The sequence below is a fragment of the Gymnoscopelus braueri genome (genome assembly GCF_963280865.1).
Source record: "Gymnoscopelus braueri genome assembly, chromosome: 14".
Classification (NCBI taxonomy): Eukaryota; Metazoa; Chordata; class Actinopteri; order Myctophiformes; family Myctophidae; genus Gymnoscopelus; species Gymnoscopelus braueri.
The window spans coordinates 10,200,566-10,225,415 of NC_137619.1; the positions used below are offsets into that span (position 1 = coordinate 10,200,566).

The following is a 24,850-nucleotide window of genomic DNA, read 5'->3' on the forward strand; positions in this document are numbered from 1 at the left end:
TGGCTTTGCAGTCCAGAGGATGAGATTAAACAACAGACAGGCAGCGTTGCGGAATGCGTTTGTGTCAACTGTACTTGTACTTTTCTTCATAGAGAAAAAGAAGAGCACAGGGCGCATATATATATATATATATATATATATATATATATATATATATATATATATATATATATATATATATATATATATATATATATATATATATATATATATATATATCATTCAGTCCGACTTCACTGTAGGCTACTATAGTTGCCTTTTCATTTTGTACTTAAGCTGTCGTGAAAGTTTATAATATTTAGAGAAATTTAAAGTTTCAAATGCAAAAGTAGTAGTAGTTGTGAAGGTTAGTAAACTGTACATTTAGACTGAATGTTTCCTGTATCCTCATCTTGCGCTAATGCACACAAGTGTTTCACCAGGTTTTGAAACCCTATATTAATGCGAGCCCAGCACAAACATTGTCGCACAGTTGATGACGTCTGTGTCCACAGAAGAAACACTATGTGCATGCCGCCACCTATAGGATCGGGGGTATATATGCATGTGTTCTCTGGCGCGATTGGATCTTGGCCAATGTGAATGCAGGCCACTGAGGGCACCATTCGAACTGGGAAACGTTTTCAATGAAAACGGATCCAGTGAGAAACCGCCCTTAGAAAGTTCCTCCCAACCTTCACTTTATGGATTAAAGGATGTTATGAATCATCTGACAATAGAACAATTTCACTAGAAGAGTTTATGTCCTGAAATTTTGCAATATCTGGCAGCGGGCCTTTTCTGACTTATAAGGATAAGATTGATACTACTAGTGTCCTCCCTCCAAGAAAATTTACGGCATTTTTTCCTTAACTTTTTTTTAACCCTATATAGTACGTACTTAACACATTTACCGCCGGGCCCGTAGTTCTACGGGCCGTTAAATCCAACGGTTAAGCGCCAATCCCGTAGCCTACGGGCTGTGGTGCTTTTTCCTTTTTTTCGAATTTTTTTGTTTTTTAATTTTCTAGGGGGACCATTTTCAGTGTAACACCACCCGATCTCGACCGGAAGTGCGATCACGTTTTTTGTTTCCCGTCTGCCTCCATTCTAAGTCGTACACAATAACCCCTGTAAAAGCCCCTGTAAACATGTAGTTTTTCATCCTCGCATTTCCCATGTTAACTTAAACGGTCAGAACTCAAACATGGCGGCTCCGTTTGACACGTGGTCTTCACTGGTAGAAGCAGTGAGATCTCCGCGATGTTTACAAACAGTGCACAGCTCAATCTTAAGGATTTTAACAAGATCTGTGGCGACGTGAAAAAAACAAAAAACAACAATAAAACGTTGGCACTGGTGAGTACATTATGAGATTAACCTCTGGCGGTCAATGTGTTAATGACTGGAGTCCCCTAGGGGTTTATACTAGCCCCTACTCTTTTCTCCACTACACTAATATCTTTGCTGAAAATAGCTAATCTACTCACTCTCTCTCCCTCTTAGCTGTTTTCGCAGAATGTTCGCCCCAGAATAGGGATGCTAGGGTTCTTGTAGTAATTTCTCTCTCTCGCTCTCTCTCTTGGCTGTTTTTACCCATTAAGACCTGGAACGTATCTATGTCATTTTTTGATTTGAGCTAAAAAGCATTATTTTACACTTTGGCTATTCAAAAATAGCAGATATACAAGCTCATAGCGCGGCACCGAGTGCAGAATCGGAACCTCAGGCCTCAATGGGTTAACCAAATGTTTGCCCCAGAATATAGTTCATGTGGTTAATTATTATTCCCCCTTTCTCTCTCTCTCTCTCTCTCTCTCTCTCTCTCTCTCTCTCTCTCTCTCTCTCTCTCTCGTTTGCCTGATTTGTTAGGTTAACAATAGGGAATCTATGTATATGCACGATTGATGTTATTTTTGAATGTTAAAATCATTGTGTAGTGGAGCTCCGAGACGGGCCTACGGGGTATACTGTGGGTGGAAGAGAAGAAGACATTAGTTTGAGGGAATGTCTGAATCTATGTTTATGGGTTGTGTTGTAAAAGAACACAAAGGCCCTTGTGAAGGAATCATTTTCTTTTCATTTTGACATACACAACCTTATCGCTTTGTATCAACGGTAAAAAGGAGCCTCTTGAGCCTGCGTTACAGTTCTTATGATTGCGCACATTCTTCTCACATGCCTCAGATTCGTTCTGCAACCTGATGCCAGTGAATGATCGATTGCTTTGTTTTCTTAAGTAGACACAGTTAATTAACGACACTGTACAAATATTGGCAGATCATTATCAGCTGTTTATTGACAGCTGTGCGCGCCTCAAAATGTCTTTGTATTTAATCACAATTAAAGTTACAGAAAAACTGAAAATAATTTACTCACAAGAAGGCAGCTGTTTGAAGAATGCATTCATCAACTATCCATGCAAGACTTATCAATTGACCATATGGGAGGAATGGATGAACTGTTGCATTAACCCCACACTGCTTCTGATCACCCATGCATACATGCACACACTGGTTATACTCCTGGAACATCTGGAGTTGCTTCACTTCAGTTCAGTTTGAAATCCCCCCCTGCCCCGCTTTCGTTGGTAAGATACTGCAGTTGTTTTTAATCAATACTATCCTTTAACAGGAACAATAATGGTCAATGTCACTGTATCAGTTTTAAGAGAGACAAAGACAACAAGACAGTGTCCATTAATCACAACCGCCTCTGGAGAGATCCCGGCTCCACGGCATAAACACTGGTCTAAATTCACCAGGGGTCGTGGCACTGGCAAACATACATTAATATCTGAACCAGTCCCACAGAGCGGGCCTGACTCACATACAATGCACTCCTGAAATGTCAAGGTTATTAAATGGTGGAAGTGCCAAGCCAGTGAAATGCATAACGATCAATTTAGGCGTGCAATTGGTGTTTTGGTAAAACACTAGATAGGGCGACACTTCTCATGCAACATATAAACACAAACATGTTGTTTGTATTCAGACAATCCGTATCAAATGATGTTGAAATTAGAAACAGAATTTTTGAATAGTGAACATTGTAGCAACACCATATCCCAAAAATACCAGCACCATGTTACAGTACATAAAAGTAGCCGTTTCCAGTATTCAAGCCAGTATTCAAGACTGTGAAGTCTACATGAACTGTACTGAAGGATTATTTTTTTGGCCTAATTAGTATTCTGTAATAAACTTTCTATCTGAAGTTAATAAACTATTCTGCATAGCAAAATGTGGAAGAGCCTACATTTGCACTATTCATTAAAATTAACAAGCCAGCATCATTTACTCAGTAAGAATAAGTTGTTTTAAAATAGGCCAACAGCGAGAGTGAGTTGAGAGAAAATAATGTCTTGACCACTTTGCACTCCATTTGCTCAACCCCCGAAAATCTTAAGGGGCACGCTCGCTCAGTTATCTACATGCAATTTCTTTAATGGCTGCCACGTTTAGAAGAGCTAGTGAAAACTTAGCGTCTGAGTGAAGGCTAATCTACAGTATTGTTTTTATACACATTTATACTGTAGACAAATATCGTACACAATAGGAGTCTAAATACTGAACTACTCAACTTGATCAAAATGGTTTGAACCGACTGACATTGCCATTCTGGCTGAAAATGGAAAAGAAATCTAATCCTGTGGATCTTGGGATCCACGTGGGAACGGCGAGGCTCCAATGCGTATCTCAATGACATCAGTCATCTTTTACATTACCTTTCAGCCCGATCAGAGAAGAAGGTGCAAAAACAATTCCATGGCAATTCAGTCAGTAGTTTTCAAGATATCAGGCAGAAACCTTGTATCTCCTTATTTTGAGTTTTTGTGTTTTTTTCCCCTGTAAATTTCCCCTAATTTGTAGTACAGAAGTGTCACGGAAAAGTAGCAAAAATCTACAAGCTCACAACTGGTCGCGTCGTGGCACGTTGTGAGCTTGTAGATCTGCTATTTTTGAAACATTTTGAAAGTGAAAGTGGTTAAGTGTGTGTGGGTTTTATAAATACTGAACCAATGACGTATTAACACATTGAATGCCGAAAACGGTCCGGACCGTTTTTGACCCAATTCTATTTTTATACATGTGGGCCACGTGGGGCGCTAAAACGAAACTTTGACATCACCCAAGGAGTTTCTGAGAAGAATAGGCTGGATCTGGCTCCATGTCAAAAATCCTTCCGGTCGGCGTTTTCAATGTTATCTCCTTGACTAAAAGCTTAATATCTCCATTTCTTTTTAACGTGGTGGAAACGAGCCGTTTTCGATCGGCGATCACGCTGCAATGGAGGATCGCGTTAGAAATATTATTGTTCCAGGCGTTAGTCGGGACCCTCCGCCGTCTCGCACGCACGCTTTGTTTACATGCACTTCCGCGTCAGGGCTTCTACAGCACGAAACGTATAACGCAAGTGGATGGAAGAAATGCAGGCACTCAACGTATAATATTTTAATAAACCTCTGGCACCCAATGTGTTAACAAGAGCTTGTAACTATTGGATCCATTGGAACGTAGGTTTTTTTTCCCTGAAAAGTAACGCTTTTGGATATACAAGGTTTCCACTCGACAATGACGATATGTTGTTTGGGACCAAACTAGTGGACTGAGAGATGGATCGACCGACGTAGCCTCCATAGCGCCCTGACACTAGCTTAGTGGGGCTAAAAATACGTTATTTTTGTCGTACAACTCTTATCAAAGGGGTCGTACAATGAATTATAAATTAACCACTGAAGGCCTAGTATATACTTTGTCGTACAATGAAGAGCGTAAATAGCAGATCTACAAGCTCACAACGTGCCATGATGTATTGCATTGTGAGCTGGTAGATCTGCCATTTTGGCTATTTTTGAAGATTTGGGAAAATGTAATGACATAATGCCCACAATGGGATGCCAGGTTGAACGTGGTTATGCCCGCCTGTCCTCACAAAGACAGCCTGGTTTTGTGCTCCATAGAAGTGTGTATGTGTATGTGTGTTCCGCAGGATTTTAGTGGATGAACAACAAGAGGTGAGCCATCCTGCACTCCTGAGTGGTAAAAAATACCCTGACCCAATGTACGCAGGTCTCACTACAACAACACTCTGGGAGAAACACTTTCAAAGATAATTGAGTACAGGCGTAGAGGATAAGGCAAGGTGAGGGGGGGGGGGGGGGGGGGGGGGTGTGTGTGTGTGTGTGTGTGTGTGTGTGTGTGTGTGTGTGTGTGTGTGTGTGTGTGTGTGTGTGTGTGTGTGTGTGTGTGTGTGTGTGTGTGTGTGTGTGTGTGTGTGTGTGTGTGTGTGTGTGTGTGTGTGTGTGTGTGTGTGTGTGTGTGTGTGTGTGTGCGCGTGCGTGCGGGGGGGGTACAGGGGTCGGAATAGTGAGAAAACATTACAATCATAAATTATAAAGAATGCATTGACATACAGCCACTCTCATCTTCTCTCTTTTCATGTAGGGAAGGTCCAAAATGCTGTCCACTCAAGTTTAGAATCAATATCACCCTCTAATAGATACAATTATGGATATTGTCACAGTATCAGTTTTATGAGAGACACTGACAACTAGACAAATTCCATCAATCAAAACGGTCTCGGGAGAAATCCCTGTTACACGATAAGCATACACACTGCATGTCGTCCTCAGCGAGGCAAATTGGAGAGAGTTGGCGATGTAGACGCCCTGCGTTTTGCTGATCTGTTACTGTGCTCCACAAGATGAAAGAAAAACAACCAGCGTTGCAATATCATGTACACTTCAAGTGACGGTGTGGGGGGGGGGGGACGTAGACAATTGTGTGCAGAGAAGTCTCGCTACACTGGAACTCTTTTAAAGAAAATCGAGCACCGATGTATGTAGATAAATACAGCATAGTCTAGTGCGATTTGAGGGAGAAAAGGTTCAGGACAAACTCGCCATTACACAATCCCCTCGTCTCACCCCTGTCCTTCCAACCTCCAATTACACAGAGAATAAATCTGTCTAGCTTCTTTTTTTTTTTGTACTCGTCGGAAACACACAGGCTCTCCATCCGAACTCAATTTGGTTTGGTAATGAGGCTGTGCTTGTGCATTTCCCCATGCTGTAAAATCCTCAAGTGTTAATTTAACTCTGAGAGTGTACAAATGGACCATTTCGCGTCCATTTGTACACTCTCAGGGTTACATTAACACTCAGGATTTTAATGCACACAGCGGGCAGACCAATCTGCAATTGCCAGCACACATAGCAGGGCTTTGCTTCTGCCGGAAAGCTCTTGAGGAAATTGACTGGGGAAAGTGTTGCCTCTTTTCTCTTGGATGAAACTTGGGAGCTTCTATCACCTTGTGGGTTTCTCAACACGACCTTGAGAATTCACACAATCTGAGAACACGCATGCTAATAACTTGACTATTTTCATGCCGAGTAAAGATTCTAAAACCATTCCATTTTAATGGCCATTGGTTTAGATAGAACATTTGTCTGTCGGTCCGTCCAGCATTTGACTCCCAAACAAGATATCTTGAAAACTACTGGCTAGATTACTATGGAAATTGCTGTGCAACTTCATGCTCCCCGAATGATGAACCATACTGATTTAACCCATTAAGACCTGAGAAGATTCTAGAAATGTCTTCTAAATCCTAAAAAAAAATTGAAAAAAAACCCCAATTTTTTTTTTCTCGATTTTTCAAAAATAGCAGATCTACAAGCTCGTAGCGCGGCGCTATGAGCTTGTATATCTGCTATTTTTGAATAGCCTAAAGAAATCTAAAGTGACACAGATGCGTTCCAGGTATCAATGGGTTAAGTGAATCCTCTAGCACCACCATTATGGCACAATGTCCTCTTTCACACAAGATACCTTCACATCTAATGGGTGGATTGCCATGACAATTGCTGAGCACATTCATGCTCCCCAGAAGATGTTCCCGACTGATATAGATGATCCCATGGCCTTTCCTCTAGCACCACCCTTAGGCCCAAATGTCACTTTTGCACACAAGATATATCATAATCCAATAGGCGGAATAGCAGGGTGAACTCTAGTGACGATGGTGATCCCATGGCCATTCCTCTATAGCGCCACCTTTTGGCCAAAGTTTCCGTTGGGGTGTAATGAGCAGCACAGCCTAGCCTCAGGGCATGAAAGCGTATTAACTCATTCACTGCCATAGGACGACTTTGACGACTTTTTTCCAAAGGCCCAGACTGCCAAGGACGACTAAAACGACTTTTGAAAAAGAAAAGTTTTGTTTTTCTCACAGAACCCAAGATATTGTGATCCGAAGATTTGCTGCTCCATCCACTTCTTGGTTAACTTATAACTTAAAAAAGCTGTATCTCGGCTCCTGTGTACTTTTTTTTTTAACTATATATTTTTGGTCCAGACATGCTATTTTCAAAGGCATACAACAAATGCCAACGAGGTCGCGATGACCTCGTTGACATTTGTGAAACCACACAGTGCAACCCTCAGTGATTAGCAGCCATCAGGGGATCGATCATACTCGACATAAATATTCTGTGACTACTTGAAAAAGGTAAGAAAATCAAAAAATCGCTGGCAGTGGGCAAACGCGGCCAGAAATAAGTCTGGCAGTGAATGAGTTAAGTGGCCTGCGGGTCAGGTGCAGCCTGCACTGACCCCTGTCATAACATGGTATAAAGTGCCCAAAGTGAAGAAAACGTCACAGCACAAGCTTGTTTGTGGTGTATGTTTTTCTAACGGACTCTTGAGTCTGAACTGATTGACAAGTTGCGATGATGAGAGCCTGTCCATCTATCACTCCCACCCCCTTATACTCCATCCCAGGGGTCTTCAACAGGGGGTCCGGGGACCCCTAGGGGGTCCTCAGAGTTACTGCAGGGGGTCCGCCAAATCTTTGTGTGGTGGGGACCGAACATTAGCCGAAAATAGCAGATCTACACGCTCACAACGCCTCGCAGCGCGAGGCGTTGTGAGCGTGTAGATTGGCTATTTTCGGAGAGTCGGTGTACAGGGAAAAAGAGCAGGCCAAGTACACACAACGGTCAAGTTGACTAAATATTGAGGGTTTAAAGGTTAACCCCTTGTCCCCTGTCAGGTGACAAGAAGGTCAGTTGGCTCTCATGCATTGAAGGAGGCATGAGCTCGGCCCTGGGCTCCCTAGGCTGGTGGGGGGAGTGTAGCGCCCAGGATCACTTAGAAAATTGGCACCGGGTGAAAAAGGGTTACAAAATCGTAAAAAACAAACAAAAAAGAACTGTCTGAAAATACACATTAACATGAATGTGTACTTTCAGACAGTTCATATTTAATCTGCAACACAATTGTATACAATACTGTATGTATAGTAGTGGGGTTCCTGCTTCATCTCTCTCTCTCCGCTAGGGGGGTCCTTGGCCTGAAAAACGTCGAAGACCCCTGCTCCATCCTACTACTCCTGCCCAAAACTCCCTGCTGACAGTTTCCGCCCCCCCCCCCCAGCCCATAGGAGTTTTTGCAGTGACAAATATCCCCCTCCCCTGAACACGGGCCAATCGTGTTCGTATTAGACGCTCGACACCGCGGTGGATTTAAAACCCTATCCAACGTGGTGGCGAGCAGCTACTTTACCTCCGCGGCCGCCCGAGCGCCATTCATTCGCATTCGTTCAAGCGGATACTCGCATGAATGATTATAGGAAGCATAATTCAAAGAACATTATTGCCGCCTATCTTTTTTTCCCCATTATGGGCTCAAAGACTTACGTAGTCGTCGTACGTCTCGTGCGTGATTGATAAGAGCGGGATCCTGTATCCCGGATTGGCAGACGCGGTCCTGGCTCGTGGAGCTTTCACCTCCCTGGATAAACTAGGAAGGGTGCTGTGTTTCCCTGCTGCAGCCCGCACCACTGCTGCACCCCTTCCTATACCTCCATGACTCCTGGGGAAACAGTGGTGGAAAAAGTACTTTTATTTTTTTACTTAAAGGTAGGGTAAGTGATTTGCGTTGGTTAAAATAATTGTTAAATAGCTCTATATTCTGATAGTACTCATTGCTATAGAGTGTTTGTTCAGTATTAGGAGTCTCCTTGTCTCTCCACCTCTTTATTAAACAGAAAATGCATTTTCGTTTCAGTTTCAGTTTCATTTCCAATTTTATCCAACCAGGACAGAGAACTCAATCAGGATACAGATTAAACAAGTGAAATTGGAAGTGATGACACTAAGAAATGAGCATGCAAAATTTGAACTGGAACACTATACAAATTAAGCTTAAAAATGGGTACTTTCTCCTGATTGGCTGAGATTTTGACACCTACCGAAAAATGTTTTTTCTGTTTATTAAAGAGCTGGAGAGACAGGGAGACATCTGTTACTGAGAAAACACTAGCAATGATTACTATCAGAATATAGTATTTTAACCTTTTAACAAAATACTTTTTGTTTTAACCAAAAAATATCACTTACCCTACCTTTAAATGAAAGTATCAATACGGCAATGTAGAAATAGTAAAAGTCTGGTAAAAAAAAGACTTGAGTAAAAGTACAAAAGTATTGGCAAGTACCAAAAGTACAAGCACTCATTACTCTCAGTACTCATCACGTTTCACAATCATGTATACAAATGTATTAAAATATTTTTAAAATAGCAGATCTACAAGCTCACAATGTGTCGCTTTGCGACGCGTTGTGAGCTTGTAGATTGGCTATTATCAAATAGCCAAAGTAGGCCTATATATAGTGTTGAAGTGGTTAATGCATGTTTTATAATAACAATCTAAATCTACAAATTGTAGTGGAGTAAAAAGTACAATATTTGCCTCTGAAATGTAGTGGAGTAGAAGTAAAATTAGAAAATTGAAAACACTCCAGTAAAGTAAAAAAAAAGTATACTTAAGTACAGTACTTGAGTAAATGACAAACCTTCTTCATTTATATTTGTATAACCTGTATGTAAGAGCTTTATTGATTTGAGTGCATTAACCACCTAACCACACGGACCCTAGAATCCCTTTTCTGGGAACGTTCGTACTAGGCGAACATTCAGCAAAAATAGCAGATCTACCAGTGCACAAGCAGATCCATGAGCCTTTTCTGGTGGTTCTGGAAAACTGCCTATGTGACGCCTCTCTCGGGTCATCTGCAACGTGCGTGGTCGAATTTGAAGTCGGTCGGTGGAACGGTTCTCGAGATACGTGGATTACAGACGTAGATTCCTTGCATTTATTGTAAGATGTTGAAATTCTTTTTAAAGTTTAGTTTTTTTTTTATTCTTTAGAAAATGTATGAAAATGCTGTGCCCAGAATTTAGACTCCAGGTTGAAAGTGAATAATGTAACCGATGAGTGACGTCAATCAATGCTAATAGATTGATTTATTGAAGTATTTATATAGTACAGTATGTCTGTTTCACTCCTTTGTAAACATGACTTTTGGACACGCCGTAAAGTACTACTTACTTTGATTACCCTGATGATGAAACAACGCGCTTGCACAGAATCATGGACCCCATCTTTCTCCCATTTTCCGCGGAGTCTGCACTTATCGGCACCGAGGGCGGCCATCATTTCCAGGAGTTATGTGCACAGAACGTGCCTCAGTAGACACACATCAAAGGCAAATGGTGCTTGAGCCCTGGTGCCTGAGCCCGAAATGAGCATCGTGGGAATGGAGACGGTTTTGTGTTTTATGTTTTATGTTTTATCTGTCGACCAAACATCTCCAGGAGTGCCGGCTGGATTTAGGGTCACAATGAGGTCTATTATCCCATTCAATCCGGGAACGCGTCTGTGTCACTTTGGATTTCTTTGGCTATTCAAAAAAATATCAGATATACAAGCTCATAGCGCGGCACCGAGTGCCACGCTATGGCAGATCTGCTATTTTTGAAAAATCGTCAAGATGTGTGCAAATCTTTGAATATAATATTCTACAAATGTCTTCTAAATCCTAACAGTTATTTTTTAAACAACTTATGTTGCTATCAGTGGTGCTCCAACTTTTCCATGTCAAGGACCCCCAAAATGATATGTATTTGACCGCGGACCCCCATCTCAAAATATGCTGTTCCAGGGACCCCCCAGAAGCACAGATCGGAGTAAAAATTTTTCGCTTTAAAACATACAGTATATATATTCAGATTTGCAATATTTTTCAAAAATAGCAGATCTACAAGCTCATAGCGTGGCACTCGGTGCCGCGCTATGAGCTTGTATATCTGCTATTTTTGAATAGCCAAAGAAATCTAAAATGACACATCTATGCGTTCCCGGTCTTAAAGGGTTATTTTGAGAAGTTGCATTTTAACGGATGCAGGGAGGCGAACACTATCTACTCCTAGCAGATCCTTCACGAGGTTGCAGTCCCATTGTGAACCAAATATAAACACTCCAAGGAACTACATGGTGCATATTTTTCATGGAGATTTACATTACCATAAGGAGAAAATCTGGGGAGGGAGTTGGTAGCGATTTTAAAATTGCCAACATCAAATGCTGCGGCTGTACTTACTGTACTGTAGGTTCCCGAGTTAGAATAAGGTATGATGCTATGATACACTTCTTAAAGGGAACCTTTGTCGATTTTCGACCTAAATCCCATTGTTCTGAGGTGAGTTGAACATAATATATAGTGTGGAGAAAAATAGCCTGTGTCCGGAGTTTCTACATGAAATGAAAAAGTATCTACACCCGATGACGGCAAACGTCGTTTGGCAACATTTCCCATTAAGGGATGACCAGACCAAAAACATATGGCTCAGGTAGAAAATACACATAGGTAGTGTCTTCTGAAAAATGACTTGTAACTTAACTGGCATACACCAGCCGGTTCTACAGAAAGTAGGTTAACTGATGTGCTAGATATATATTTTTTTAAGTCCAAGATTCCACTGAGCTGTATGGTAGATCATATTTGTTTGCAGAAAAGGCAGGTAGAAAATAAGTAGTTCCTTCTGAAAAAGGAATTGTAAACTTAACGGGCATACCAGCCAGTTCTACAGAAAGTAGGTTAACTGTGCTAGATTTTTTTAAACCAAAGTTTAAGTCCAAGATTCAAACCGGTGAAATGAATATAGTCTTTTGCGAAATAATATACTTATTTTCTTATTATACATTCATGTACATGAATAGATTTTGTATAGGCCGCTACCGTATATCATTTTAGAATGCCTTTTCTAGTCAAAAATAAAGACATGATTTGTGTAATTGCAGTGAAGTACAGTGAAGATATATAGCCTACATACTTAGGTGTAAATTCGGTGGAGGAAATAGGAAAAATGTATTCCTTTTGTAATTCTGGGAGTGTGCAAATGGAATCAGATGGACCCTTATGGGTCCATTTGGTTCCATTTGTACACTCTCAGCGTTAAATGAACACAGGCTTTACAGAGTATAGCAGTGGTGTAAAGTAACTAAGTACATTTACTCTCAAGTACAATTTTGAGGTATTTTTACTTTACTGGAATATTTCCTATTTTCAGTACTACTCGACTACATCTCAGAGGCAAATATTATACTTTTACTCCACTACAATTATTTGAAAACTTTAGATACTAGTTACTTTGAAGATTTTGATTATTATTACAAAACATACATTAACCTCTTCAGCCCTATATACATTTCGGCCGAACTAAAAGCTCACAATGCGTCGCATCGCGACGCATTGTGAGCTTGTAGATCGTCTATTTTCAAAAGATTTTTATACATGTTATACCTTTTTGAAAACTTGTGAAATGGGACATTCTGGACAATGAGTACTTTCTACTTTTGGAACTTTAAGTGCATTTTCATACAGATACTTTTGTACTTTTTACTCAAGTAAAATTAGAATTCCGGACTTTTACTTGTAACAGAGTATTTCTACATTACAGTATTGATACTTTTACTTAAGTAAAAAATATGAGTACTTTTTCCACCACTGGAGCATAGTTCTGTTATACCTTGTGGATACGGTGGAGGTTGGTCGTAAGCTCCGTACAGGAGGAGCGCTGGTCCTTCGACTTGACTCATCAGACCCATTCAAGTAGGACAGTTCTCTTAGCTGCTGCTGTCTGATCTCATCATTGTAGTCCTGTGGGAACAAAAACAGTGGTGGAAAGTATACCTTAAGTACTCTTGAGTATTTCCATTTTTCGATACTTCATACTTCTACTCCATTACATCTATATTATATCTCTATCATATTTTTTTACTTTTTACTCCGCTACAATTATTTGGCAGCTTTAGTTACTTTAACTTTACAGAGTTAAATTATTACAAAACATGCAAATTATTATTACAAGACAAACCACAAACAAGCCCTATTTTATACCGCTATTTTCCAAAAAGTTTGACTTTTTTTTCCCTTTAATTTCTTCTTTAATTAACTTTAAGTGTTTTTTGATGCCAATACTTTTGTACTTTAACTCAAGTAAACTTTTGAATACAGGACCTTTAGTTGTATTGTATAGTATGTCTATACTGTGGTAGTGCTACTATCCACTCCTACCACTGGGAACAAAACACACAAGTGTCTTCACATGAAGGGAAACAAGGCCATTTGTCTTCAAAACACAACAGGAAAAAAAGCCTATCATTGAGATTAAAAATCTCTTTTACAAGAGTGTCTTGACCAAGACAGGCAGCAGCACATTATCCCATTAAGACCCGAAGCTGATTCTACAAATGTCTTCTAAATCTTAACTGTTTTCTGAAAAAAACGTATGTTTCTATATCAGTGGTTATGGACCCCCAAAATTATATGTATTTGGCCGCCGACCCCCATCTCAAAATATTTTGTTCCAGGGACCCCCAGAAGCAACGATTTGAGTTACAAATGTTCGCTTTAAAACAATATATATTAAAGGATTTGCACACATTTTCACGATTTTTCAAAAATAGCAGATCTGCAAGCTCATAGCGCGGCACTCGGTGCCGCGCTATGAGCTTGTATATCTGCTATTTAAATAGCCAAAGAAATCTTCAATGACACAGATGCTTTCCCGGTCTTAAAGAGTTAAAGCTACGATCCATAACTTTCATGTCCCACCTGGGGTTTGAGCCCGGGTCCCCCACACGTGCACAGAACTTACTATTGCTATTGAGCTATAAGACAGAAAGCCCCGTTTGGTGGAGGATATATTGCGCTTTGAGCTTCATGCGGCTAATTCGATGATCTCGTCAACCATGTAGTGGTCCTCCTGCTCGACCACAGGATCTAAATGTTGCAGCTTTAAACGTGGTTGCAGCCAAACAACGTGTAACAAAATCATTGGTGGAAAGTACTTAAGTACAATTTCGAGGTACTTTTACTTTACTGGAGTATTTCCAATTGTCAATGCTTTTACTTCTACTCCACAACATCTCAGAGACAAATATTGTACTTTGACTGCACTCACAATTATTTGAAAACTTTAGTTACATTGCAGATTTTGATTATTATTACAAAACATACATTAATCACTTCAGCCCTATGTACATTTCGGCCATTTGAAAATAGTCGATCTACAAGCTCACAGTGAGCTTGTAGATCTGCTATTTTCAAAAGATTGTTATACATTTGAAAACTTGTGAAATGGGACATTCATGATGAGTACTTTCTACTTTTGGTACTTCAAGGACAATTTGATACCAATACTTCTGTACTTTTACTCAAGTACATTTTTAATTCCAGACTTTTACTTACAGAGTATTTATACATTGCAGTACTGATACTTTTACTTAAGTAAAAACCTTTAGTGCTTTTTCCACCACTGAACAAAATACAGGCATTAAAAGTTCTACTTCACACAAGTGCATAATATAGATCAGCAGAATCAATCAAATGAGCCAAAAACTAAATTCAGCATAGCGTGCAAGATCAAAAAGCAAAATTTGATTAGCTCGAGAAACATCGACGGCCTGATTTGCCTTGCCTCCCATTCCTTGAACATCGTTTTAAAAAAACATCTGGTTATGCTTGTTCCCTGAGATTTAAATCCATTTGCAATGAATTCCAAGCTGAGGACACAGCATGCATAAAAAGCCCCTTTTCTGCTTGCAACAGCAGCAAATGTCGTCAAATTAAAACTCTCGACACACACGGAAAATACAACGTTTTGCTGAGCACTGATTATTTCATTGAAGAATGACATGGTCAGCCTCGGTTTGGGTGTCCAGCCTGTTGGCAGGTTTTAGAATAATGAACTAGATGAGAGATCGTTAATGTGGGAACAAAATGAGCGAAGAATCCAACAACTGTAAAGCCCAGTTCCTCAGGGCTTCTCAAAGTGGCGTGGCACCCTAGGGTGCCTTGACGCAAGTCCAGGGGTGCCTCAGAATACTTTGATAATATTTGGAATTTATCAATGTCACTTCAGCTTCAGCTTAACCACTTAGACCCTCTTAGTAAAAGGGACCCGAGTTTAAACTGTACTTGGTGCGTTCTTTTTCAGCCTACAGTAGCCTACACCAAGTCTCTTCACCAAAAAATAGCAGATCTACAAGCTCACAACGCGTCACAACGTGCCGCGTTGTGAGCTTGTAGATCGGCTATTTTTGGTGAATGTTACCCCCAGAATATGAATGCTGGGGGTTAAGTGGTTAAACGCCAAGTACAAAAGTTATTTTCAATCTGTCCTCATGGAAACAGATATTCTCTCCAGTTTTCCTCGTAACATACGTACTGTATCTTCGGGGGAAAGATTTACATATTTACGTACCGTTAATATGACAAAAGGTGCTATAAAGTAACAATGTAATTCAGGGGTGCCGTGGATTACTGTTTAGTTTCAGTACTTGCATACTGTACCATACTGTACGTTCAACATAACCTTTCAGTATAAATCAGAGTGTTAAAGTTTGAGAACAATATTTGTGTTTTCCCTGCCCCCGTCCATTGAGTTGAGACAGGTGGCGCCATCTTGAGAGGTTTTCGATTACTTTCAATGGTGTGACGTCACAATTCTTATGATTTTTGTACCGATAGGCAATTGATTGACATTGTTACTTGGGTTGTTGAAAGAGTGGACATTGTTATTACTAGGAATACCAACCTGAACTTCTGACATGGGCTATTATGTGGCCTGCTTCACATTTCAATAACCTCAACTTGTCCAGCCTCCTCTGCCTCAGTCACATCACAGAGATGAGAGACCATAATCAAACAGCCCTCTCTTATTCTTCTTCTGATCGTCATTAATGATAAGGTTTAGGTTAGAACAGGGGTCTTCAACAGGGGGTCCGGGACCCCTAGGGGGTCCTCAGAGTTACTACTTTGTGTGTTAGGATTATTGTTTTAATATTAACCACTTGAACCCTAGCATCCGTATTCTGAGGAGAACTTTTGCCAAACATAGCAGATCTACAAGCTCACAACACCTCGCACTGCGCGGCGTTGGTGTAGAGGGAAAAAAAGAGCAGACCAAGTACAGAGTGAAAGGTCAAGTATTGACGGTTCAGGTGGTTAAATGTCTGAAAATACACATGAATCCAACATGCACTGATGACACTGCTGTCAAACAAGTCTATGAAGCTATCGATGAAATATATGAAAACATTTTAATCTGTAACACAAGTGTATACAATATGTAGGGGTCCCTGCTTCATCTCTCTCTCTCTCAGTTAGGGGGCCCTTGGCATGATAAACATTGAAGACCCCTGGGTTAGAATAACACTGGCAGTGGGAGGTTGGGATCAGGCATTGCGCTTGTATGCCTCTGCCAACCGTTTGGAGTTTAAATCCATGTCTGTCTCATATACTGTAGTGAGACTTGAACTTGAAGCAATTTAATGAATGTGATTCGTGAAGTCACAGTGACCTTGACCTTTGACCACCGAATTGTAAACAGTTCATCCTTGAATTTGTGTCAATGGAATTTAAAGGAAATTCCCTTCGGGCATTCCTGAGCTAGCATTTTTCATGATAATGGGACGTAGGCTACATATGGACGCATGGTTGTGCGAACAACCTGATAACATAATTATTGCCTCAGGCCAAGGCTATTGCATTGCCGGTGGAGGCATAAAACAACTTTGCTGAAGAGGGGAAATATTTCGGTCATGTTATTGTTGCACTATGGTGGTTGAAAAAGCTTTTCCTGAATGTCTCAAACTTGGCACCTTTTATTTGGCACCTTTCTATTTTGAGACCGCTTATTGGACTAAAATGTGCTGCTTTTTGTTAAATTCAACAAATTACAGTTCGGATTGGAGGATGGTTTCAAAACCGGAGGTTATCATTTTCTACCTGGTCTGCTACGGCACAGGATGTAGTAAAACAATATCTCCAGTTTATAGGCTATAATCAATTTCTCTATTCACTAGGAGTAAAAATCATAATATTAAATAAGGGTGCCCTTTCATATAAATTACTACAGGAAAAGCAATTTTCTCTTTTTCTTTATGCACTTTATGCATTTCCAACAATTTTATGTAAAAGATAATTGCAGTCTTCTCATGGTTCTAAAGCATTCTGTCTGTACTTGCCATCTAATACGATATGGATGAAAATCGCATAGCAGATAACAGGAATGGATAACACATTATTCATTGTCTGACAATGAATAATATAAATTGGGGTTATTTCCTACTGGGGTTATTTGTAAAGCCTGTAATATTGATATAGGTATAATGATATCTGAGAAATTGAGAATATCAGCCTTGCATAGATAGCAGATTAACCTTGACTGGCTTTACAGAGGTCAAAATGTTATAACATTACACGGTGGGGAAAAAAAGGCAGCATTCGCACACTAAATGCTGTGCAAAAATCGGATTTTCTATCGCAAGACCTTCTTCAGGCATATGGCCGAAAACTTGCAATAAAAAAAAACAGATTTTTGCACAGTAGAGTCCCCTTTGACTCCAGCACCTCACCCGAGTTTACTGGCAGATGAGCGGTGTTTGTTTTTCACTTATCTGTATAACATTACACAGTAAATTGAGTTAGTTATTAACTCATTTAGTGCCACTGGACGTAAAATACGTCCGTTCTAACAAACGCAAAAATTTGAAAAACATGTTCAGAACCCAAGATATGATGATTTGAAGATTTGCACTCCATTCACTTCTTGTTTAACTTTTTACTGAAAAAGGCTGTATCCCGGCTCCTAAGCACTTTTGTTTTACAATTAATTTTGGTTGTGGCACTCAGAACCAAAATTCCATAAATAAGCATGGCACTAAAAGAGTTAAGAGCTGGAACGCATCTGTGTCACTTTAGATTTCTTTGGCTCTTCAAAAATAGCAGATATACAAGCTCATAGCGCGGCACCGAGTGCCGCGCTATGAGCTTGTAGATCTGCTATTTTTGAAAAATCTTGAACTTTTTTTTTTAGATAAAAAAAAAAAACTGTTAGGATTTACAAAACATTTTTAAGAATCGCCTCAGGTCTTAATGGGTTAACTCTGATAGTGTAATTGCAAGAATCCATTTGATCACATTACAATGGATACATTAATGAGAATTTGACTTGTAAACAAAATAATAATAATAAGTTGATCAAGAAAAATATTTCAGTTGGAAATAATTGTCATTTTGTGGGACAAAAGGGTTGTGCAATGAAGCATAAATTAGCCTTAATAACATTTAATCATTAGATACTCTCTAAAGTAACAGTCGCCAATATGAGCTTTTCCCGGTTGTAAAAGTTGAGCTGTAGACACAGCGGTATGAATGAGTAAATACAGAATGAAAGAGACAGACTTGATATGACCTGGGGAGCCAGTAAATGAGATCCATTATGATCACACATGTCTGTTGTTTTTCTGTTTGTTATCCTGCATTCTGTGGATAATCAAGCTGTTTGACTGAAATAAATGCACTCATGCGTATTCCTCTAAGGCCTTGAAGGATAATGGGAAATTATTTCATTATTTCAGTATTAATTAAGAAAATTCCATAATTCCACCAGTTACATTCATGAATAAACACACAAATAACAATAGAAAGGGCAGCTCTGCAGAGAGCATATCTCCACCGGGTGGTCTAAGCAGGGCCCATCCATGTCTGTAGGATGGGCCTGTAGGTTGCGGGTTGCAGCCGTCAGGACCAGAGGACGCTGCAGGAGGAACTGGGATTTCCACCACCACACTTTTCACATTTGTGACCCAACTCTGGTCAGAAGTGAAAGTGGTTTTGGAGGTGAGCTCTACAGAGGCCACTCAATTTGCAATCTGGGAAGCCATTTGATGCAAAAAATATAAATACATTTAATCTTTGAGAGATTACTCAACTTGTGATTGCAAAAAGATGTGCTCAGATTATGCGTTCATGATTTTTGTTTGTTTGAACAAAATCTGACAAAATACTGACAGCCATGAGGCCGATTTAAAATCTTACTGGCAGCATGCACAAGAAATTTGGCGTTGATCGGTCCAGTGGTTTTAGTGATACCACTGGATCATTGTGAGCTTGTAGATTGGCTATTTTCAAATGGCCGAAATGATATAGGCCGGAAGTGATTAATGTATGTTTTGTAATAATAATCCAAATCTGCAACTAACTAAAGTTTTCAAATAGTTGTAGTGCAGTAAAAGTACAATATTTGTCTCTGAGATGTACTGTAGTGGAGTAGAAGCAAAAGTATTGACAATTGGAAATACTCCAGTAAAGTAAAAGTACCTCAAATTATTGATAGTTAGGAACTAAATGGACCCTTGCAGGTCTGTAACTCGGAGAGTGTACGAATGGAACCAAATGGACCCTTACGAATGGGGGTCTGTGGGTCCTAAAAATGAATACCCTGAGAACTGGGGATCCTTCAAATTAAAAAGTCTGAGAGCCACTGGGTTCAAGGGGCAGAGGTTATGTGCTTGTTGGCTCCGTCCTGTGCCCACAGGGAGCAGTACACGGTCACCTCCAACCGCACACCTGGAGCTAGTTGAGCTCGTCGGGTCACTGGCGTGCAGAACTCGCCGCATGCTGCTTATCGTGAGAGAGATCAAGTACTGGCACTGTAGTGACCCGTGGTCCCTCAGTTTGAGCTTGCTGATTGATTGATGAGCAAACGGGTCAAATGGTAGAGGCTCCCATTAGAGCAGAGCTTTTCCTTCTCGCCCGGTTTTTCTGTTCTGCTGACAAATAGCACAGCCTCTGGCTACACCGCTCAGCAGGGAGGTATACTGTGTATGCCAGCTGTGTACAGAAGACGGATTATTGTAGGACTGACCACATATGGCATGAACTCTTACTGCTACTATTCCATTACTTGATATTGCCAGTTTAAAATCAGTGGTGGAAAAAGTACTCAGATATTTTACTTAAGTAAAAGGTATCAATACTGCAATGAAGTACTCTGTTACAAGTAAAAGTCCAGAATTAAACATTTACTTGAGTAAAAGTACAAAGTATTGGTACTGGTACTTAAAGTACCAAAAGTAAAAGTACTAAAATGTTTGAAAATAGCAGATCTACAAGCTCACAACGCGTCGCGATACGACGCGTTGTGAGCTTGTAGATCGGCTATTTTCAAATAGCCTATGTATAAAAAAGGGCTAAAGTGCTTAATGTGTTATACTATAATAATTGACAATTGCAAAGTAACTAGTAACTTACATTTTCTAATAATTGTAGTGGAGTAAAAGTACAATATTTGCCTCTGAGATGTAGTGGAGTAGAAGTAAAAGTATAGACAATTGGGAATACTCCAGTAAAGTAAAAGTACCTCAAAATTGGACTTAAGTACAGTACTTGAGTAAATGCACTTAGTTACTTTACACCACTGTTTAAAATCTTACTTTGATACTTGAACTACAGTGTGTGCGTTTTCCAGGTCAACAAGGGGACAATAAGTTTGAACAAAACTGCACACAGTATACAGTATGCATGCATGCATGCATACAGTACACACTTTGCATTGTTTGCAAGTATGAATATGTCTGTCTGTCTGTCTGTCCCCCCAGGGGTATGCACTGTACCCCTCCTTTTTATCCCCTTTACACCAATAGGCTCTATGCACAGCAGCCATAGTGTGAAGAAATTCACAGGTGTTGCCAATGATACTAATGAAGGCTCTGTTCCATTCTGGTCAAACAGAGTCAGGGTGCTGATGTTGTGCACGTTGGCTCACTGGAAACACTCTGCTACACCAGTGGCGTCTAAAATTGGGGTCCAGGGACCCTCATTTTTTCCTTGAGGGGGTTCCAAATGACCCCTTGCGGGTGTGTAACTCTGAGAGTGTACAAATGGAACCAAAAGCACCCGTAAGGGTCCATTTGGTTCCATTTGTACACTCTCAGGGTGGATGGGTCCGACTGATTCAAACCGCTCCCGAGTACGATTGGCCTCTCCCAGCTGGCCAACATTCACATTGGCCAAGATTCTTCCGTACCCGAGAACACTTCATTCAACTAATTATGGTAAATATGTGCCTCATGGGGGCGCTGTGGAGTATGGGGCTTTGGGATGATGAGAATGTCATTCACAGAAGAAGAGTCACTTGTCAGAGTTTAGAGTTAATAATAAAGTTTGACTGTGTTCCTGACGCTGTCATGAGTTATAATATAAACAGAACAATTATACACAACCAAAGCAGTGTGTGCGCTGGTCTTTGAAACCTTGCAATGTAACGTCGTCTGTAATTATCGCTTGACAGTGATGTCACTGACGCATCCTTGGTATTTTAGCAGTGACGTCACGGACTAATCCTTGCTATATTTGTCCTAGCAGCTAGCAGCACTCGCTACACATGTTTTTTTTTTTAAATGTTTTTTCACTGCTTGCGCTACTCAAACACTAGCGGGATTATTATTTCTTGTAAACATTCAAGTAGAACTATGAGAAGATATAACCCAGGTAAAATAATGTGTCATTATAAAAATATATAAATGATATACGATTAGCAGTCCACTTCCTTCTTTTGGTACGGATGGATTCACATTGCAGCGTTCCGTACTCGAGTACGCATGATCCGGATCTGAGACTACCTCCCCAGGCGGTCCCCGGTACGGTACGGTACGGGGATCCGTTTCGGGGAACGTTAGGCAACATTCACACTCTGCCAAGTGGTCCAGGGTGCGCACCCGGGACCATAGTCTGAATCCGCCCTCAGAGTTATGGTGGTCGTGGAAATTAAAAAGTCTGAGAACCACTGTACTACACTAAATGGAACAGAGCCTTCATTAGTATCATTAGCAGTGGTGGAAAAAGTACTCAAATTCTTTACTTAAGTAAAAGTACCAATACTGCAATATAAAAATACTCTGTTACAAGTAAAAGTCCAGAATAAAAAATGTACTTGAGTAAAAGTACAAAAGTATTGGCATCAAAATGTACTTAAAGTATCAAAAGTAAAAGTACTAAATATTTGAAAATAGCCGATCTACAAGCTCACAACGCGTCGCGCTGCGACGCGTTGTGAGCTTGTAGATCTGCTATTTTCAAATAGCCTAGGTATGAAATAGGGCTAAAGTGGTTAATGTATGTTTCATTATATCATAATTTACATCTGAAAAGTAACTAGTAACTAAAGTTTTCAAGTAAATGTAGTGGAGTAAAAGTACAATATTTGCCTCTGAGATGTAGTGGAGTAGAAGTAAAAGTAATGGAAATTGGAAATACTCAAGTAAAGTACAAATACCTCAAAATTGTACTTAAGTACAGTACTTAAGTAAATGTACTTAGTTACTTTCCACCACTGATCATTAGTAACACCAGTGAAGGAAGTGATAATATGGCTGCTGTGCATAGAGCCTATTCTCTTTGCCGTAAATACCCAATCTAGAAGGTCACAAAGTGCCACGTTGTGATGCACTGAGAGCTTGTAGATCAGCTATATTCTGCAAACGTTCGTCTATTTTCATCGAATTCGAGTTCGAGTTCACCTATGACGTGCCCAGAATAGGGATGCCAGGGTTCATGGGGTTAAACAACACATCACAGACTGTCCTGGCACCTGTGTGCACGCCAACAGTAAAGTAACTCAATGTTACTTAGGTACATGTACTCAAGTACTGCACTTAAGTAACATTTTGAGGTATTTTTTCTTTACTAGAGTATTTCCAATTTTCAATATTTTTACTTCTACTCCACCACTACATATCAAAGGCAAATATTGTACTTTTACTCCACTTGAATTATTTGAAAACTTTAGTTACTAGTTACTTTGTAGATTTTGATTATCCTTTCAAACCCACTTCAGACCTATATATGTATACTTTGGCAATTTGAAAATAGACGATCTACAAGCTGCTATTTTCAAAGGATTTGTACACATTTTATACATTTCAAAACTTGTGAAATGCGACCTTCTGCATAATGAGTACTTTTACTTTTGGTACTTAACATGATGCCAATACTTTTGTACTTTTACTCAAGTAAATTTCTAATACCGAACTTGTACTTGTAACGGACTATTTCTACAATAGGGTATTGACGTGAGTACTTCTTCCATAACTGCACACCAATTAGAAAGCGAGGCAGCAAGTCTAACATCATTTAACACGTCCTGTTTTACCGAGGCAATGCAACAGGGCTGAACATACTAATGAACACATATTTTTGACTTGTTCCATCCAGTATGGACTTGAATAGTGAATCAGTGTGGTATAATTCAGGTAATGAAATCAAACGGCAAAAGAAAATACCGCATGGAATACAAAATGCTGACCATAAGTGGGACAGGCTGAGGCGGAGTACGAAGTCCCCATTAGAGTGAAAAGTGGTCATCTATTCTGAGGCATATTGGCTCTGTTGATAATGTAAAGTATTCACACCAACGTTTTGTTGTTTGTTTGTTGTGTTTGGGAAACCTCGATTGACTCCCAACACTATCAGGGCCACAATTACATTAATCAAAGGTGCAGTGCAAATTGCCCTGCGCCTTAAGTGGTTTGTGCTGGTAAGGTGCACTGCACGGAATTAATGTCTGATTTACGAAGGTAGCAGCTAATTACTCAATCGCTGAATGGGACCGCCGCCTTCTAGCCACGCTCTGCATTTGAAGTAGAGCTTAACCCATTAAGACCTGAGGCCGGTTCTAAATCTTAAACGGTTTTGTGAAAACTTGCGTTGCTATATCAGTGGTATCATGTCAAGGACCCCCAAAATGATATGTAGCCTATTTGGCCGCCGACCCCCATCTCACAATATTTTGTTCCAGGGACCCTCAGAAGCAAAGATTTGAGTTACAATGTGAAAATATATATAAGTTCATATTAACTCAGGTTAAATTGTTGGACGAAATGGCTGAGAAAACAGTGTACTTGTAGCCAACTGTCTGTTTTGCTAGGAGGCCAAAGTGGAATTTTTATTTAAAGTAGCCTATTTTTATCTGAAATTGAGCAGAATACACCAATTTAAAATGCATTAATGTTTCTAGGAAACTCCATTGGACTCAGAACACAGGCTTTTAAAGTTTAAGAACAGCAAAAAAGTCACATTTATAACCGGTCCCTTGCGACTCGCCAAAACACACAATCTGCATACAGCACCTGCATAGCATGTGGAGAGTGTCACATCAAGTGTTCTTTTCATAAATACAGATCTTTGTGTAGATTTTTGCTCAGCATATTTTTCATGTGTATCCAGATGGCAGATAGTGTAGGCGAGCTTCAAAGTCAAAGTCTTTGATTAAGCTTAATTAATACCTTGTTCTTCAACAGAAATGCACGCCAAAAATAACAGATCTACAAGCTCACACAGGCTTGAGAGTAAATATTGTGTGACTGTTAGTCTCTATAGGCTATATCTGTCATTTCTTGATTTGCGTGTTTTCGAGACTGATCGGAAATCTTGTCTCCTTGCTACATTTACTGCCATATCCACTACACTAAAACACTACACTACAAGAGCCCTTCAATATAGCCTGCCTGCACCAATTTGCACCTGTTTTTAGAGGTGGACAAATTCTATGCAAAACTGATCCTCGCACAATGTGGAATCAACCACACTCATATCTCCTCTCGCTATTTACGCGACTCTCCCTTAAATGCATACGCACACAAGGTGCAATTAAAATGCTAAGTAAACTGCGTTTCT

At 40.0% G+C, this 24,850-nt stretch overlaps 1 protein-coding gene across 1 annotated transcript in view; it reads right to left on the bottom strand.

The window, feature by feature from the left end:
- Positions 1-24,850, bottom strand: part of khdrbs2 (KH domain containing, RNA binding, signal transduction associated 2) — a gene marked incomplete at its 3' end in the record, with an annotated part of 120,580 nt that overhangs the window by 19,745 nt on the left and 75,985 nt on the right. The window contains exons 5-6 of the mRNA XM_080448671.1: positions 12,855-12,985; positions 8,681-8,855 (exon numbers count right to left, since the gene is read on the bottom strand). Coding sequence (XP_080304797.1) covers positions 8,681-8,855; positions 12,855-12,985 — 306 coding nt within the window. The remainder of the gene's footprint in view (positions 1-8,680; positions 8,856-12,854; positions 12,986-24,850) is intronic.